This window comes from Liolophura sinensis, chromosome 4 (genome assembly GCF_032854445.1).
Source record: "Liolophura sinensis isolate JHLJ2023 chromosome 4, CUHK_Ljap_v2, whole genome shotgun sequence".
NCBI classification, from domain to species: Eukaryota; Metazoa; Mollusca; class Polyplacophora; order Chitonida; family Chitonidae; genus Liolophura; species Liolophura sinensis.
Genome location: NC_088298.1, coordinates 13,339,694 through 13,359,772, shown reverse-complemented (window position 1 = coordinate 13,359,772; position 20,079 = coordinate 13,339,694). Strand labels below are relative to the sequence as shown.

The window sequence follows — 20,079 nt, the reverse complement described above, 5'->3', positions numbered from 1 at the left end:
GAATCAGAAATGGCTGGACTAAATTCACCGAGATAATTTTTAAAATGTTTACAATGAATACAACATAGTTTTAATATGAAAATCCATTCAATGAAATACTAAAATTTAGTATCGTCACTAATTATAGTCTATATGTGTGAGGGCAGATAAAATGAAAATGGGCCAAGAACTTTAGTACTTAAGTTAGAAACATCTATTATGTGAGAGCCCGATATTTATGGATGAATAAATGTCTAGAATTATTTGGAAGCACAACATGCTTGTTATTTGAAATGTTATACTTTAGAAGCTTTTAGGGTTATTTTATTATTTCGACAAAATAATTAATGTAAGCAACAAACTGATAAATGAATCAAGCATATGAAAGAGTCTGCAGCCAGCGTCAAATTATAAGAAGACAGTCAAGGGGAGAAAAGAGGGCTGTTATAGAAACCCACGTCCTGAGACTCTCGGTTTAAATTCCACAAATACATACTGAGCCGTTCCTCTAAATGCGATACATGAAACTAGCAACACAAAACGTGAATATATGCCAAATCTGTACTTATAACTTACTGTGGATATGAAGTTTTGTGAGTATAAGAATTTCAAGTAAACCGTATTTCTAACATCGGCTGTCGCGTAGCTCAAAATGCATGACACGGTTGTTATGCTGAATCTTAGAGAGTTTTAAATGTATTCGTACAGGATATCCAAATGGTGAACCTTTCCCACGCAATTCTGGTCCAAGCTATGTAGTTTATTTTCCACTCATCCCTTGGGATGACATGGGCAAACTACCTGGTATTGTAGTACTTATGTTTAAGAAGAGAATGATGCTCAATCTGGCTTGTAGCCGGGAGAAAGAACCACATTATGCTGATTTGGTCAGGCTGGCCAAGCCTGTGTAATGAGTGATTAAGTGATAATTCTGCTTTTCTTCCTTTTAGACTTTTGTATTACCTCTATGTGAAACTATTACAGAAGATAAGCCCCCCCCCACCCCCCACCCCCACCCCCCACCCCCACCCTCCCCCCAGCCAACCACATCGAATCCATACTCCCTGAGGAAATCAGCCTGACTGGTATTTGTGGAAGTTTGACCGAAGTGTCATGAACGGCAAGTCTCTTCTAAGATGGGACGGGATATTAACACATAATTCTGATTGGTCGAAGAGAAAAACGGCTGGGGTTGGTTTTCAAATCTACTGACCTGATTGGGTAGTGGCTCTTCCGGCGTTACCTAATATGGAAAGAAACATAACAAGACACGTGACATTAGCAGCCTTATATGGGCATGAGCGCAATTACATATGGTGGGCTTGGTAAAGGCGGAGGTAGGGGAATGACAACAACAGAATGCATGACGCGACAGCAAAGCCAAACTATGCGCATTTTATGATCACCATGATGTGGTCATTCGCAGACTGATGAAGCCTAAAATCGCAACAAATGAAATAATGGTTGCATGAACAATAGAATATTTATGTTAGGTACATCTGTGCACAAAAAAATAAAGCAGACGAGGTGCATGAGTTGAGGGGGATGCATTTAGTTACGAAACTCACAAATCTAAGCTGACGTCGTTAGAACTTACGGGCAGATATGGTTTCGTTCAAACGTTATTAGTGAACTTGAGTGGTTAATAAATTCTTCCACGTGTCGCCGTATATATGTCTATGTCTACGGTGTACATAAAGACATCGTATGTTACTTGTAATCAGTGATGCTCTGATCCACTGTCCCTGAATTTTTCAATGAACAGCTAGGCTGTAACTCTTAATTCAACAGCGTGCTAATCGTTTACTAATACCTTGCTTACGGTACCGTTACGGTACGACCAATCTACCCTGTAAAAGTTAATCTTTGGTTACATTGGTTATGAGCTAACAGGAATTCGTAGTCATTTTTGGCCTCGCGTCCCACGTTCCTGAGGCCGGGTTGCACAACTGCTTCTGGCCGTGTTATTGACGGGATCCGATGACCTTCTAACGGGGCTTAGTTTGACTTTGCCGTAATATTTGATATAGATGAGGTTTGCATCCGCCCGGGCCTTTACATCAAGGAAGGCGCCTGCCCCGGTTAACTTGCTCATCCTACACGGGGGAAGATTCCTCAGCTATGCTAAATACTCGCCGCTACACGGAAACGCTCATTGTTGCGCGCGCATACAAACAAAGGATTAGACGCCAACTGAGAGGATGGGGACAGTTTTTCCGCGCCTGTCAATTAGTGGGATCTTCAGTGAATTAGCGCTAATCCGCGGTGGATTAACATAGACGGAATGTCATACATACCTGGAATCACCCTTGAGGCTCCGTCAAACCTATCCTTCAAATACGTTCCGATTTTCCGGAAGGTTGGCAGGCGCATCCAGCAGGTTTTTATCGTGCAGCTGCCTGACATCCCGTGACACTTGCAGTCCTGCGCCATATTGGCCCGCACGTGCTGAAACGAGAAATTTGTTTCTCTAATCTTAATGACAAATTTAATGTTTAAACTTTTGATTTTGAAAAAGTCAACGCAATAAAGTAAATCAAGCGTTTCTCGTCATTGTAATGGTAGTAAAAATGAACATTTTTAGTTGTACCCGATGACAAGGTGGAAAATGCAATAGTGCTGGCGGGGAGGGGGATAAAATTTGTGTGAAAGATTTGAAAGTCAATTTCTGCATCGGTGGGAATAATAAACACTGATATGCATGAGAATTAAGACAAGATAGATTCACAGAAATGAGATCTGTTGCTCGTTGATATAAATGCTTGTATATAGCATACTATATCAATAATGGCAAGCTCTGGGATCGAACCGTCAGCTAACCGGTTATATGGAGATTTTGTTCTGGAGTAAGCCACTTTTTCTCAACGGGAGGCTTTGAGTGGGAGGGGTGATCTAAATATAGTTGTTCAGCACCTGTGAATTTGAGGCCAGTCGTACCGAGGACAGATTTGCTGATTTTCGCGAAAAGCGTCAATATTAGGGATCAAAGAATAGTAGGAACGTGTTGAAACATGCCCGAGGGACGTTTCTTTATGACTGAAGCGTTTTCTAAACACAGCTCTCCGATTACCGATTCCTTCCATGCTGGTATGAACAATAGTCCGCACAACAGCGCCAAAGGCCCGTCTATATCCCATATTAGAATTGTGGTTACTTTATGCTATTGACTTCAAATAAACTAAGAAGTCGTCGCTAAGCTTTTCAATGTATTATTTCTCCATTTTATTGACTGCTAAGTTCATAAAAGCTGTTTAACAAATCCAGCAAGGCTTTGGCAAGGGATCACTTTTTCTCCTATTTTTATTTCGCGTCTGTCGCGGTATTTTAACCGCATGACATCCTGAATGCTAACAATTATCCGCGGCAGTAAATAGTTCATCGTGAAATGACCCAAGTGAATAGCTTGCAACCTACCGCCTATATTTCATTATTTCTTCATTTTAATAACGTTTTCACACGTTTCTGAACAGCCCTATTGGGCGATGCTACGTCTTTGGCGATGTCTCCCGTTCGAATCTTTTCTTTATGTCGATGCATGGGAACGAACTTTACATCTACACTACTGACATTTATAAAAATTCGTTTCATTTTTATCTAAATATAAGTATATATGTGTAACGAAGCACTTACTCGAGATAAACATCTTTCATTGCAGTATATAGACCTGAATCTTTAGACGATAAAATTTATGAAATGTTATTATTGGCTCATATGAAAGCCGTGTTTTTATTTTTACATAATCTTATGCCTGTTTATTACTATATATTTTTTTGAAGAAACGTCTTATTCATTCGCCTAATGCCGAAATTTTCCACTGAACAATTGCTCTTGTAAAGGATAGCTTAAGGACAGCCCACACATGCTTTGAATGAGTCCGTCTATACAACAGCTTCGTATATGGACACAGCAAGATAAGCCACACGCGATGCTCAAAGCATTACGCCTTGTGTCGCATGAAGATAGGAGCATTACTTAAGAGTGACAGAAGAGAGATGAAAGGAGACGTTAACATATCCGCTGTAGAAACATTCCCCAGGGACCACATTAATACACAACGATCCATTTCATCGTGGTGAAGTAAGACATACGGGCCAACATAATATATAACCAACGTTTTACAAGAGAAATCTTTCATGAAGACTGCCTCATGTTTGACTAAGTATATTCCCCCGACATTCCTTATACCCTTTTCACTGAACACAGTTCAATGGATATCTACTGTTTACGCAATGCAATGTACAGCTTTAATAAATTCTTCACACAAACATACAGACAATGGTAAGTAGGTGCAAATGAATCGCGGGGACCATTGTCATATACAACATGCACTTGTTTGGGTCATTTTCTCTGCTATACATTTTTCTCCATTGTAGCTATTCACACGAAGTTCTGATGTAAAACGCCATTTTTTTCAAAATGTTCGAATAGCTTTAGACAGATGATTAACACCTTTACTATAAAATATCTTCACTGTCATGTTATCCACATTTAAATCGAAAGAAACAAGCTGAACTCGCATGTTACAGATACGTAAAGATTTTAAACAGCTCATAACAACGCCTTTGCAATACTTTGATATCGATGCAATTACTGCTTTGATATCGGGTGGTTAAAATAACTATCACTTGGTTGATAAGGCATATTTACTCAGATATTACAAGATTTTCCCTCCGGTGTGATAGTATCAGTCTATATAAAGTCTTAAAACATTGCATTACATTTATTAAACAGGTGTACTATAAAGCCAGGGTATCTAGCATTGCACCAGAAATTAATAAAGATGTGCTTACGATAATGCACAACTTCCGGCTGCGTGACAAATGTAATAAAGGTAACCATAAATGTTAGTTAATTTAATTTTTACAAGTCTGGTACTACCCAATTAGGATTTGTGATAAATTTTTATCTGATTTTCCACATGGGATTAATTAGAAAAATTTTCTAGAATGTGTTAATTCGAAACTTTAAATATTGTTATGAAATGGTGAGCATTGCTCTCTGAAGTACTGACGTATACCTTTGTTCTTTTTTTGCAATACATCATTGTTTCTGTATAGGTGTGCTCGTAAAGCTTAGAGGACAAAGTCTAGGCGGGAAATGTTTTCCGATCAAGCAAAGGAAGGAATGTTATACTCTATTTTTATTAGGGAAGAATGTATACTTCTAGCATTGGCAAGGCAAAGACTAAAGGAGTTCTGGCGACAATGGGTATGCAAGATTAAGCCAAAAAAAAGAAAAGATTTCATATTCTGCTTATAGGCCATGGTGCGTGTAAGTTGCAACTTTTTAAAGACTTTTATGAATAGCTAGAATAAAAACCAAACTGAGGTAAATTGATAAGAGGCCATACTTGACCGGTTGACCATTTGCCAACTATCACACTGTCGACGCTGCTTTATATTTACGCTGTATACTGTACTCTTTAATGTTACAGGTAATTGTATCATTGCTTCAAGTAACAATATTATTGCTACCGGTATATTTATAGGCGGTTGATGAGATAAAAACTAAAGCAAAGCTGGACACATGAAAATACACAAATCCAGACTTATCTAACTGCCAGCTGAGAATGTTAAGTATTGACTCGATCTGCAAATAGCAAGATGCCATTTTTGATAAGCAGGCAAAGCCAGCGGCGGAAACGTGGTTCTTTTGTGTTGGAGGCGCTAACGGCATGTACCAACAGCACCATAGCAAGACGAAGTATCGTTAATTCTGGAAAAACATTTCCCGGCTGGTATTGTTGGTATATACCTCGATTCTAAAAGCTATCACACCTCTTAGTTTTGATACTGAAATGAAAGATATTGGAATGTTTCCGACGTGAGTCGTGGCCTTCTGGCTTTTGTCACGCCGCCTGGCGGGTAAGGTTAAAATCGCGGATCTGAGCCTGCGGCGAAAACGTTATTTTTTCACCAAGTATCGTATTATAGATACAATATATTGATACAGATAAACGACATTCTTTAAACAACTGACACCAGGTAATTGCTTTGCCTTTTACCGACTTCCAGGGAGGGGTTTCCTTCCCGAGGGAAAAAATAACAGACGTTGTGCTTTCGACCGCAGTCTGTCCGGTTTCAAACGGGTAATGCTAAAAGTGCAGCGTGTCAGGTCGAGTGTTACAGGAAAATCGGAAAAGGGTGTCTGATGTGTGTACTATCAAGATTGTTGTAACTGATAAAGATATACGTGTGTGTGTGCGTGGGGATTTGGGGAAGGGAGGTGGTGGTGGGGGGGGGGGGCGTGGTGGTCAGGAGTTAAAGAAAGTTCTGGAGCAAAGCCTTTACAATACAGTCATAAAAACTGCTTTAGCACGCCAGTCTGAGAAGATTATTGGAGTATTGCTGATGTTACATTATCTGGTAATTATATTATAATAGCCTTCATAATCAGACTTTACTACTTTCATCTTGAATCTCTGACAACTGGTAATCCATGGCTAAGTGCAGAAGGAATATTCTAGTATATTCGTAGATACCAGTTACTACTTTTCTGACTAATTGATTTATTTATTTATTTATTTGATTGGTGTTTTACGCCGTACTCAAGAATATTTGACTTACACGACGGCGGCCAGCAATATGGTGGGAGGAAACCGGGCATAGCCCGGGGGGAACCCACGACCATCCTCAGGTTGCTGGAAGACCTTCCGAGGAACGGTCTGACAGATTGATTAATTGATTCAAAAGTCGATGATCTGTTATTTCTTTCTACATTTGTTCTTTCTCCCGAATAAATAAGTAGTCGCAAGGCATTCACGAAACCAATTAGCAAGTTACATCATGATATAAAATTTCGATGATGCTCTAACTTGTTCCGGTTATAACGGAACTTACCATTCTCCCAGCCTCGTTGTTATGTAAATTCATCATGTACCGAAAGTCTCGTCCTTTCTCGACAACGTCGACGAATTTTCTCGCAAATTTGTTGCCAAATTTGGCATTATCACTGCATCCTCCCCACTCCCAGTCGCGACCACTCGGTTGTTTACTGGTCACTCCGCATGCACACGTCAGAATACTTCCTTCCGCACATCCACGTGCCACAGAGTGCGCAACTGCTGCGCTGGTTATGGCGTAGATAAACGCCGTCTCACGACAACCTGGAAATTAAAAAAAAAATTTATGTCAAGAAAACATGCCTACAATTCGCGACAAGAATTTACACTATTTCATTGTTAAGAAATCAGTAGAAACTCTACGCATCTACCATGGCCACGTTTTGGCCGACACTTGGAACAAAATGCCCGAATGTGTTTAGCAAAATTCGCACATCACATTGCTTTTGTGCGTGAAGTGACCTTATGGGTATGTCAAGGCAAAACAGCTAGTCCGCTTCATCATTTCACAGATAATGTAGACAAATGCTAAACGAAAACTGTATGTTTGTTTCTATCACGTCCAAATTCTGACGATATCTTGTCTTATTACCTGCATCAATGTTGCGATGTGATGAAAATATTTCTTGTAACTAACAACACTACTGCATTTATATATGCGAGGAAATAAACAAATAAGTAGTCAGATTAATAAATCAATTCCTAAATAAATGAATCAAAGACAAATGTGTACCATATTCCATGAAACTGAAGTATTTAGTGTGGAGCAAAACATCTGGATTAATATGCAAATTATAGAGAATGTCTATACTGGCACAAGTTGCTGTTGTTGTGAGCATTTGATGTGTTTAAGTGTTTGGGCGAACATTGCACAAGTGGAAAACTGTGACAGGTAAATGTGGGCAGTTAAAGCGAGGCCCGTTGTCTGACTAAGACCACACAGGTAAGCTGGAAGTGTCTACCACACCTGTCCGGCTGACAGGTGCGTGAATGGCGAAGAGCCCTTTGAAATATATCGCTAGTTTCTTGAGCACTCCGCTGCTTGACAGACGCTTTTACAGATCCAAGTAGACTTTAAAGCTAGCTTTAGACCCCCGTGACGTCCTGTCGTTCCTAACCGCAATATACGTCTGTAATAAGTGTGTGTTGGGGGGAGTGTACAGAGCGGCAAATTAAACCTCCACGTATACATACAGTGTAATTCGACGCGACTTTAAACGAACCAGCCAAGCGCAATCCGCATACCGTTGATGTGAAAATTAGTACATTACGAAATACGACGAAAAAGGTGAATGATACATGTTATTACTGGTGCATAACGTATACAGTATCTGGGAATCAATATAGGATTAAACCAATGATCAGATGAATATTCTGCGCTGTTTTACAATAACCGCAGATTGTTTAAAATTACGTAGGGCCTACTTACTGAAGACATTCTGTTCAATCGAAACGAAACACTGACTTAGCCTGTCACGACCTGAAATATCGCTGTGGGTAATGGTATTTTAAAGCCAACGTGTGGCGGAAAAAAACATTTAGAGAAAGAAAATAGAAAACTTTTTCGAAGTAAGAATAATTTTGTATATAGGAGTGAACGGAATAATCCAGTATTCAAGGTTGCTCAGTTAAACATTAGTAACGATTGAAAACATGATCGCAAGAATGCTGTCATTTTGAAACGCAGTTCGATGTTCGCAATTAACATGTTCTAGCTTTTTTATTTTGTTTATTTATTTTTTTCACTTTTTAGATATAGGTCCTTTCAATAGTCATATACCCAGAAAGTTCTTTGATTTGAAGAATGTCCTCCATCCCCTAAATAGGAAAGTTGCCATGATCTAGCAGAAGTAGATTTTCGCACACCTTCGGTTTTCTTTTGGTTATCATATTTATTGAAAGTCCACAGCTTGATTGTGGCCTACGTGGTACGTTTCGCCTTCCGTATATAGAAGTCTCGTCAGATCGAAGCTAGCCAGCCGACGGTTTATTTTTTCTTTGAAGAAGAAGAATGGCAGGTATAAATTACACTGATGAAAGGTATCGGTGTGTCCATATCTCCACACAAATCACCGATTGACAATATCGCGATGACAGCTAAACATCGGCGATGATGGCTCAACAATACACTCAGAGCACACGATCGTCTTCATAGAAATGAACAAGTGAAGAAAGATATCAGTCCACACAGCCCTCCAAATCAGAAATATCGTTTTGACATCAAGTGCTTATAACCCCAAAGTTAAGCCATCATTGTCTGGACGATTCTCTGTCCAGAATTGGGCGTCTTGGACACGCTTTACGAGAGATTAGAATGAACGAACTAGTGAAGTAAATATTGAATTTCTTCCCGATCTTGTCCCACTCTATAAGTCTTTATCTTGGCTATGGGAAGAATTATCTACAGTCAAAGAAAGCACTTTGTCTTGGCGTTGACGATTATACCATTTTAATAAAAAGAAAATATCAGTCTTGTAAAGGAAACAGTATTACACACTATGCCCTATTGCTTGCGCTAAGAGCCTCCCATGTGCACTTACGTGTATGCTAAAATCTCAGTATTGCACATGCATGACAGTGTTTGTGTCGCTGTTTTTATATCGTGCGAGTTTTTCTGCATGTGTGTCTACGCTTTTGGCAGTAATTCATTACCTCGCGAGGTTAGGTGGGCTACTTAAATCACCAAGCTAGTGTTAGAGTCTCTCTCTATATGTATATTGCTAATTCTTAACCATAAACCTCACCGAGAAATATTTTTACTAAAAATGAAGGATGCGCAATCTGGTTTCGAACCCTCAATCGCATTGAAGAAGGTAATGGTGAATGTTCTCAGTGCGTGACCGTTGTACAGTCGAGTATTTTGCCGGAAGATAAATTCACTTCACACCTAACTTGACCAGGAAATACGTAGTTTACGCCTCTGATACATACAGGACAATACGCGCACAAAAAAAACAATTTAATAATGCAGACACATCAAGACATACAACCGCGTGGTGCGGAAATCTGACCAATCGGTGAATGGCTTTTTGTATATTTCTGTAAAACATTGATGAATCACCCTGTTGGTACGTGAGATCGTGTGTAAGGGATTTTAAGAAAATGTTACAGGATAACACGCGGCCAGCAACTTCCAATCGAGTCAGTGTGTCAAGGTGCACTTCTTTTACCTCGTAAAACTATGAAATAATTATCATAACTCATTTGGATAATATTTCTAATCATTTCTCGTTATACATGTTTTTGTACATACGTATTTGTGCGGCTAAGGTGAAGTGTGCTAAATTTCCAGCAATTAATAATGGAAATAAATGCACTTTTATATAGACCGAATCAAACTGATATACACATAAATATGGGCATATGGATGAGTGGATAATTTAAGCTGAAGAAAGTTTCATAACTAAAGCATAGATCATTTTTTCTAGACACGAAACACGAGTACTGTAAAGTACAGTCTCTATAAGCACATCTATAAGAGCAGTAGGAAGTCAACAGCAACTAAGGGGAGTAGGTTTCATTCTACTCGGCGAATGTACATGTAAAACTTGTGACAATCCGTAAAGGCTACCAGGGGTTAAGCATTATCACTTATAGACACGCGAAGGCAAAACATGTCACTGTTTTAACTGAGATGGTCACTGGCAGAAAAATCTGACTATGGTCCTGCAAACAATGGTTGATTAACAGATAGGCGCCCGGATGTAAACCACAACACAGGCTAATTTTGAATATTCATGATAAAGGGTTATAAAAGAGATCTAAGTTAATACTCAGGAGGACAACAAGTGTTCTGGGCTTTGTGAACTGAAAAACATTGAAGTTTGCTTAAGGCGGAAATAAAATTGCTCGCATAATTTACGTTAAAACCCAGCGAAGAATGTTTTGGGTATAGAACAATTGCAGAGAGGTGAGCAAACAATGATGTACGAATGTTGGTGTCTTGACAGACTGACTGATTGACTGGTGGATGATTTACGCCCCACTCAAGCATTTTCCTGTGACATGATCGTGGTCACGTTTACCGGTGATAAACCACCTTCTGTGACGTTCAGACTTGCACCCAAAATTAATGAAAGAACCTTAAACTGTGCAAACGTTCCCAAGAGCTCCGTGGTCCGCTAAGCGCCACCAACCTCTCATGGAACAGTGAGATGGAGGGCTGGCGCTTTTGTAACACTCTGCATATGATACCTAGAATGAAGCAGTTGGTTCTTTATTACTTTGAGCGATTGAGTTCTGATATTGTGTTCGGCTGGCCTGCCATCTTGATACTGTTGATAACATATCCCACCCCTGGTGTATTTAACTACGACCGTAACCGACCAACGGCAGCACGTCACAACACACTGGCATGCTAATTGACTGTCGTCAGTATAAAAGAAAGGAAGCGGAATGCTGATGTTCCGTTTAGGCTCCCATAACATGTCGTGAAAAACTCACAGGATGAATATCATTTTTCTCAAAAACTCTAAACAAAAACTGAATCACTTATACTTTCTCCACCCTACTCTTTTCTTTCACACGTCCATCATGTGCATTCAATGTGCATTCCAAGGGTGAACAGTTAATAAAAATCTCACAGTGCGTATAACACATATAGCGGACTATGCTGGTAGTTTTGTGTGTGTGTTCTCGGAGTGAATTGTAACAACACGTGGCTTATGCTTGCCGTCTCGGGTGACTGAGCCAAGCGAATAGAATTTACTCACAAGCACAATTTACCTTCTTGACTCGTATGGTGACGTTTGAGTCCAGAGGTCTCTGAAGGGCTGAGAATGATAGTGTCTCGTCGCTTGACCTCTGGCCTTTGGCAGAGAGTAGATTACACCGAGCTTTCCACAGCTTTAGAGATCGCCTTCTTTACCTTGGTCCATAATCCAAGCTGCTTATACCGTGTTGTTGTTGTACAATGGTTTGGGGACAAACACGTGTAAGCCGAATGGAGAAGCTATCTATTTATGCTACAGTAGAGTCACACTGACAATTATTACGCAAATATCTTTATATTTTGTCTGTTCCTGGAATTAGTTTCTACACATGAAAATAAATTAAAACGTACAAAATTATAGGGATGTAGTCAGAATGAAAGTAGCATTGTTCATTGAGGTGAAATTTGGTTGCAAAAGAGTGCATTGGTTACGGCCATCTGAAATACACAGTGTAATATCGTACGTTTTACAGCTGTGCCTACCAGAGAGAAAGCAAATCGTGTAGTGCTCAGAGTGAAGCGTATACATGTGTGTCGCGCTTATACACCTATTCGTAAAATGGTGTTGTTTTTATGCTCTTGATAGGGAACTTCTGTGCTTACATTTTGAAACTATGTCTTAAACGGGAGTACAGAGAAAATTTTGATATTAATAAGATGAATTATAGTTCCAAAGAAAGTAAGATTACAACATTTGCTTTTACGAATTATTGCACACAAATATTACATATAGCCCGAGATTTTTTTTTCATCCTGAGATTGTGCGTGTTTTGAAATTATAGTTTACATTTCAAATAATGCAAAATGAGTATAAAAAAATTTCCATCCATAACAACAAACGAAACGTACGCAAGACTCATTACACTTTTGATCAATACCAAATGTAGATAGGAATGTAAATAGTGTTAAGATGGGTTCAGCTGCCTCTGTAAACATCCTATCTGTCATGAAAATATTTGATCTGAAAGCATTTTGTGTGACATTTGCACACAATCAAAACCGCAAACGCATAAAAGTTGTTTGTTGAAATGAATACCAACAAACTGAATTGAACCCCATTTTGTATATTGATCCTTCACACGTATCAGAAACTTTGTACTTCAAGTACTAAAGTAAAACTTGAAAGAGACACTCCCGAGTTTCCCAGCAATTTAAAACTTGCATATGTAAAAGGTATGTCCGACAGAGAGAAGTAAGTGCTAGAGTACTGCTAAGCCATGGGTGTGGGTATTGAAAAATGATATACTAGGTTGGGCAACGCTTCAAATAAAACCGGAAGCCAAATTGCTCCATTCAAAACAGCGACGCAACTGATCAAATTTGACCTGGGCACGGTCAAGTAACATGTTTCACCGGTGTATCTTTCACATCAGCGCATGCGCAGTTTAAACGTTGATGACTGATCGAAACGCTTTTCAAGTAACGAGAAACATGAAATAGCATATCAGGTCCCATCGCGGTCTAGGAAATCGGAGCTCATGCCTCCGAGATATTAAAAAAAGGATTGGATCAGAGGTTCGATTTCTAATTCCCGTAGAACCTTTTTGAACCCATAACGTTTAATCTTTGAGAAAATGTGATTCTTAGTCATTTGTTTTTTCGACTTCTTAAGAATGAAGAATGGTTTATGTACATTTGAAAACGTGCCTTTGAGCTAAAACAATTATTGGATTCTATGTCAACACATATAAAGGAAAACGAGATTAGTATAATTTCCAAGAATGTTTGAGATTTGCTATAGGTCCGCATTCATGCAGGAGTACAAGTCTCGGAAATAAAGAACCCGATAAAGTAAAATACGTTCGAGTTTTTTGTAGGGATTAAGACGGATTACTACAGAACAAACCTCATATGCTTGCCTCGCCTTGTCTCGTTTAAAAGATAACCCAAACTGTGTCATTCAAGACGCATTCTGCTTAACCTATCCGAAATGATGATTGTTCAACAGAAGCTATCCATATGGAAACCCCACTGAGATGTAGCAGACGATAGAATGGAAGCGGAACAAGAGAACGGGCGCGAGGAATTCTGGGACAAAGAAAGTCAACTCCTGTTCCAGCCTTCGCTGACGCATCCCCTTCAGGAACAAAACTAGACGAATTAATTTATGGAGTCTTAGACATTCGATAACACTGAACCCATGGAGGTTGCATTGTACTCTCTAATCACAGCACGTGAAGCGGAAAATACTTATGAGAGGTTATCCCAGGTGTGACAGGCGAGTCGGTCAGTCACGCGGCATCCGAGTAAAACGGCTCCCAAGCTACACCTGAACGCCGTCGATATGCGGGTGTACGCAGTCATTAACAGTGATCTATCTACGCGCTGTGTTCATACGTGCTATCTGATATCGGTTATTTTCTTCAATAATATTACACACTTTAGCTTAGCGCTCCATGGCTAAATATCCAGCACCATTGAGAGGCGCCGACGGGCCGTGAATGGCCTCCTCTGTAATATGGCGTGAGATTATGTGTTAGAATACATTAGTCTTTCTCGGCTTGTCATTGGCCCTTAAAAGTTTTTAGAGTTTATGGAGCATCGAGTCTTTTTTTTAAAGCCTGTTACACTGAAAGAGCTGGGTTACGTACTTTTACGTGAGTTGTGCGATGACCTTATATATGGCTCCATGATGTAGAACACTTCGCACCATCGCTCAGAACAAAAAGTCCACGAAAAACGAGAAGTTTGAATCTTTAGTCGGCAAATTCCCCGCACATGACATACAGGTTACTCGTCGACTCAGTTTAGCAGCAAAGAAACGTTTTGATCCATTGGTCATAACAACTACATCTATTCCCATTTAGACAGATTCAAAATGATTAAAAATAAAAACGCATGCTTTCTGAGAAACAAACTTGAAATGTAAAATGTGTATATGACAAATCATGATAATCAAACACAAGATATTTGGATATCATAACTTAAGCCTACCTACTGACATTTTCATTCAGTAAATGTATTCTTATATTTGTAACTTAAATAGTAAAAGATAATTAAAAACTGCCTTTTAATGGCTAAATAATTATTCAAATGAGATAAAACAATACGCCACTCGCTAAAACAGCTTAACATTTTTCGTAGTCAAAGCTGTTTTTTGTTTGTTCACCATTCTCATAATTTCTATGTCTGTATTCTCATGTAAAGACAGGGTTCTCAATTAGTCAGAATTGCAGAGGTATCTTTTCCCACAGTCCAATCCTATAACCACGGTGTCCTCGAACGAAACCAGCAAACCATAGCATGGTGGTCTGAAGTCAACACGATCAACTGTCTCTATACAAAGCCTAACCGTAACCACAAGACCTCTTTGATGTGGAGGAGCGATTGTCACTTTGTAAAGCGCATGTCAGACACGGCCGACAGACAAACCCACCTCCGGGCATTGGAGAGTTACTCGAACTGTCAAACGCCGACCACACCGTGGCGGCCTGGTAGCCTCAGGGGAGATTTGACTGGACTGACCTTAAGCTTGCCTTTCCGCTATCATTATACAGGTTGATATGTGTACAAGGACGCGTTTACAAAGTCTGCATCTACGTACGATAAAGCCATTGGTACCTTTCGACAAAACCATTTGAGTAAAAGTTTAAAGCTCTTCACTAGTATGTACCATAAAATCCTATCATTTCGGTTCTTCTAGATTTAATGTACAGATCTATGCATTTCCTGGGATTTTATGTCCATTTCTACCTTGCTTTACTCTTATATTTCAATTATTATATTTCCTTCTTATACCATATTATAATATAATTTTCAGTGTTCCTATTTTGTTATCCTAACTTCGCGAACTCTCTTATTGTTGCATTATACGATTAATTAGGTATCTTACTAATGTTTATTTGAATGAATAACAGTCATAGGGATTACGCTCCTTTCATTTCATACGCTCCTTTTAATTCACATGTCCTCTTTTGTTTCACGGCTACAGCTAGGTATGTGGGTTACAAGTCTTTTACGGCCTGATAGTAACTAACAACAACATTTTCACACGTATGCTACGGAACAGTTTCATTTGTGTGTGTGTGTGTGTGTGTGTTTTGTCTTAATGGGAGCGCAGAATCGAATAACTTTTATAGGTAGATTATATTTGACTAGTCGATTTATCTTATGACTTGTCCCTCTTAACTGTGTTGCTAGTTTTGGGTTGATTGACACACTGACATACCAACTGGCTGGCCTTCGAAAACATCCCGACTGATTGACCCTAACTCTATCGACAGACAAATGGGCAAACTGATCACCTGGTTGGTCAGTCCTACGATACATGTTGAACACAATGGCACACATGTTAAAATCCAACGAGTCTTGACAATTTACTAAAGTTATTTACAAATAATTCCTTACCTTTTTGTAAAATCTTTCCGAAAATGGATCCTCCATGGGTGTTATCGGACGTTGGGCAATTCCACTTCCGGTCATGAAACTGGTACTGACATTCCTCAATCGCCATCTTGGCTCCCTTGGCAACCGCCAATACGGTACCGGGATTTTTTGTCACCAGGCGGCGCTGCCTTCTCGTTAACTGCTGTAAGCTGGGATTCACAAAAACGGGTTCTGTAGGACGTAGAACGTCATTGCTCGCCTGACCCATCTTTGCCAGAGCCCTGTGTTCGAAAAGAAGTTAAGAAGATAAGAAAGAAAAACTTGAGAAGGGAAACTGGAGAAGTCAATGTTGAAAAAACATGGCGCGTGTGCCCAAGCACAGTAGGCGTGTGTTTAACTAAGATGGGACTTATTCTTCTCGCGCCGTGAACCGCCGCGGCGCTGGTGGTGTGTAAACAGTCCATGATTGTGCGCACTATAATAACGTGATGAAATCATAGGAAGAAAGTCCCTAATGTATTTATGAGACATCAACGATCGTTACAGGCCTGTGGGGACAGCGGACAACTGAACAGAGAGGCAAGAGACTTTAAAAGACCAAACAATACCATCCATTTGTCTCCTACTCCCGCACGAAAAGAGAGACCCACCCATGGGAATGTCTTAGGGAGTTGTCGGCGGCGATTGTTTGGGTATTTGTCTACTAGGCTCTGTGGCATGCTTTTGACAAAAAAAAACAAGAATGGTTATGGGCAAAGAATAATAATATCTCCACGACAGTGTGATAAGGAGATCTAGGTACAGGGGGAAAAAATTGAAGGTATGGGACAAAAAACAGCGACCCAATGTCTACTCGGCACCTTTCAAATCATTCTCTGTGGGTTGTTTTAAATACAGTTATCTGGTGCCATATGAATTTCTGACAAAACACGAATTATAACGAGTCTCGCGAGAACTAGTCTACACCGCATTCGGCCAGGCAGAGTTCATTATATACAAAAACTCTTCTTCGACCAGTCATTCGTAGAAAGGGTTTAAATATTTCAAGATTATTTTGTTCAAGACAAAAGGTTGTATAAAAATTGAAGGAAATTTGTTGAGTGGCACGCCACACATGTTTCATTTTGTATTTTAAAACTTAGGTAATTCTAAATATATTCAAAATTAATCTCACGTCTTGTCTTAATATAGGGCTAAGATTCCTCTGAAAATTGAAGAAAAGATTTTTCTGAGTAACTTTGCATCTTATACTATGCCAACTTGATTAGTGGATCTGATGGGTTTTATTTGCTGACACAATGCAAGGTAAATGCCATTTGTCTGAGTTGTCTTAATGCCGTCTAAACAATACATGGTGGTTACTCCAACGCTAACATGTTCAGGTTGCTGCCAAAAGCAGTTGTGATCAAAAACAATAAGAAGCAAGCAGGAAACTCGAGTCCATTTGTCCCCATTCGGATTGTCAGATCGCCTTTGAACACATACTACGTACACCAAACGCAAACTTGGAAGGCTGACAAGTTTTCCTCCTCGTTTTGGCTTTCTAACTCGGCACATAAACGTAACCATGTTGGCAGAAAATGGATGAGTTGCGAGCTATGGCTGAGATGTCGGCGATGTGGCACCAAGCCTGTAGGGGTAGCCATTGACTCGTTCATTGCAAACAGCTGTGCACTCGAAACTCCGACGACTCATCCTATCACAGTACATGGCAAGTGACAGAAGGGTGAATGGGTACGAGGCATGCTGCTGTATCCACAAGAAGAGAGGGGTGGATATTTTCGTCTTGGCGAAATAAACCGTTCAAAATTTCCAATATACACGTAACTTGGATATCATATAGTAAAGACGTATACCGGGACAAGCCGTCAAAAAGGTTTGCGTATGAATGCCATTACAGGCAACATCATTTGCGTGGTATATTCACATAAAACGTGACTGATTTTGGCCCTTTAATGTTCAAGGGAAATTTTGTTTTTGCTTTGTTTAAGAAGAGACGAAGAATGGGTTGGTTTGTTCATTGCAGCTAGTCTATCCTAAACCACTGTTAAAGGTGGGTTTACTCTGGCCTTCCTCACACCGTATCATCAAAATACTGAGGCATGTAACTCAACACAAGCATGTCAGCGAATTGATAGGGTGTTTGTACGCGTGAACATTCTGGTATTTACCAATCTGTCAGCCATGAAACTAATCGAATAAACGGAAAGACTAATATACACGGTACTTGGTCGACGTATAAAACCACATACTGACCATGGTGTTTACGCGAGAGTTTTCCTTCAAAGTAACTCTCCTTTGTGAGGAGGTAAAATATTACTTGCAAACTTCTACAGGATGTCGTTCTCCTTTGCGTGAAGGTAAAATATCGTAAGCGTGGGTGCTTGGCGTTTGTTGTTCTTGTGTCTTACCAACGATAGTTCATTGGGGAAATGGTAAAAATCTGTTGCAATATCTTTCATTCATTGGAACAGTTAACGGACTGATGTCACACTCGTAAAAGAAAAGGTTTTGGTCTAAAGGATGCTTATCATCAATAAAGCTAAGGAAACACTTTTAGAAGGAATGGTGGTTCAGAAATAGAAAAATGGCATGGTAACTACAAGAAAGGTTACTTTTTTGTAATAGAAATGGTAGCTTTGTCAAAAATACAGAGTGATATGCAAGTATGGGAAACATCACCCCAAGTGTTAACTTTTACTTAACAGTGGACAATGTAAATTTGTCCGAGAAGTGCTTAACTGAATAACGTCAAAAGTCATTCTGTGATTAAATACTGCATAGATGAAATTGACAAATAAGGAAGAAAATGTTTTTGTAGAATTGCATACATAATGTATCGGAAAGGCGCTGTAATTGGAAAAGCTCTGGCAAAATTAAGACCATGTTTTTTTCACAGGTGTTGTGTGAAGTAGGTAACAAACAAACTGACGAGAAATCAAGGCAACTGTGCTGTTGTGATTCGTTTTGATGTCTGGCAGAGAGACAAGCCGGTCACACCCATATGGTGTATGGGAGGTTAGCAGTGACATAATTATAGCTATATGGTGTATGGCGGGCCACCAGTGACATAAACACACCTATGTGGTGTATGGCGGGTCAGCAGTGACATAATTACAAAGACTGCATACTTTTTTATTTTCCAGACTACCTAATTGGCGTGCTCATCGGGTGGGCGGCAACATCAACAGAAATATACATATAGCCCGAGGGGTTGTGCAACACGAACGTAAATTATTCCCTTAATAGACACATCCCGCCCCTATAGTTTCCCGAATAAAAAATTCCTGCGCATCGAATAAGCATTAATTATTCATGGTATGGGTAAGACTTGACCTGAGGAGATTTTGTTATTATAATTGTGGAAGATTGAATGTATTAGATAGCAGTGAGCTGACTGACCGATACATTCGATGGTGTGTTGTGAGGTAGAGAGATAATGCTGAAGTTGTTCGACGTTGAGTGTATTTCGAGGATATGGGACCATTCAAACAAGTGCCAATAATAAAAAGTATAGTAGTAATAAAAAGGACACTGATGCTAGATGTGCTGATGATGGGGGTATGTATACAAAAGCCACAAATTATTGTATGCTACAAGAAGATCTGCCCTGCGCGCTCACCAGATACAGACACAAAAAGTGATTATTTACATTGATTCACATTGGTGAATTTAATGATCGACACTTTGTTAGGCAAGAGCAAGTGGTGATGTACTACATTTTGTCTTTCAGTATCGTGCTTTTGTGGCTGGGGACATCCGGCTGAAGTCAGCGGTCAAAAATGTCGACTTTATGACGTAAGGCCATAACATCTGGCAATACATTGTTACCCATAACAATTAATATCTGAAAACAGTGTCTTCGCGTGCCTGGCTCCAATACTGCCCAGTTAACTAGGTTTTGATCTAAAAAAAAATCAATCAATCCGCCATTGGGCGATTTAATGACAAACAGTTATTGCTGCGACCATGGCTAAAGTAAGACACGGTATATATATTTAGAAGTGAATAAATCTAACAGGTGTGGTATTTATGTATACGTTTCGTGTTTTTGGCGGTGGGTAATTTCAACTCCCACCACAACTGGGGGCCTTTTCACGCCTCCTGCAGTCACCAAAGAGAAGTAAATTGATTTGTCTACCCTTCTAAGGTCTATCTGGAAATGAATCAGTTTTCTGAGTAGAAAAATATTTTCGTAAGAAAATGAATACACGCTTCTCTA

General features: G+C 39.6%; 1 protein-coding gene across 2 annotated transcripts in view; it reads right to left on the bottom strand.

The window, feature by feature from the left end:
* Positions 1-20,079, bottom strand: part of LOC135464647 (protein Wnt-1-like) — a 28,187-nt gene that overhangs the window by 3,437 nt on the left and 4,671 nt on the right. The window contains exons 2-5 of one of the 2 annotated variants that reach the window (XM_064742126.1): positions 15,879-16,138; positions 6,819-7,084; positions 2,277-2,427; positions 1,193-1,222 (exon numbers count right to left, since the gene is read on the bottom strand). In XM_064742126.1, the coding sequence (XP_064598196.1) occupies positions 1,193-1,222; positions 2,277-2,427; positions 6,819-7,084; positions 15,879-16,138 (707 nt within the window). The remainder of the gene's footprint in view (positions 1-1,192; positions 1,223-2,276; positions 2,428-6,818; positions 7,085-15,878; positions 16,139-20,079) is intronic. The other variant, XM_064742127.1, reaches the window with a different exon arrangement.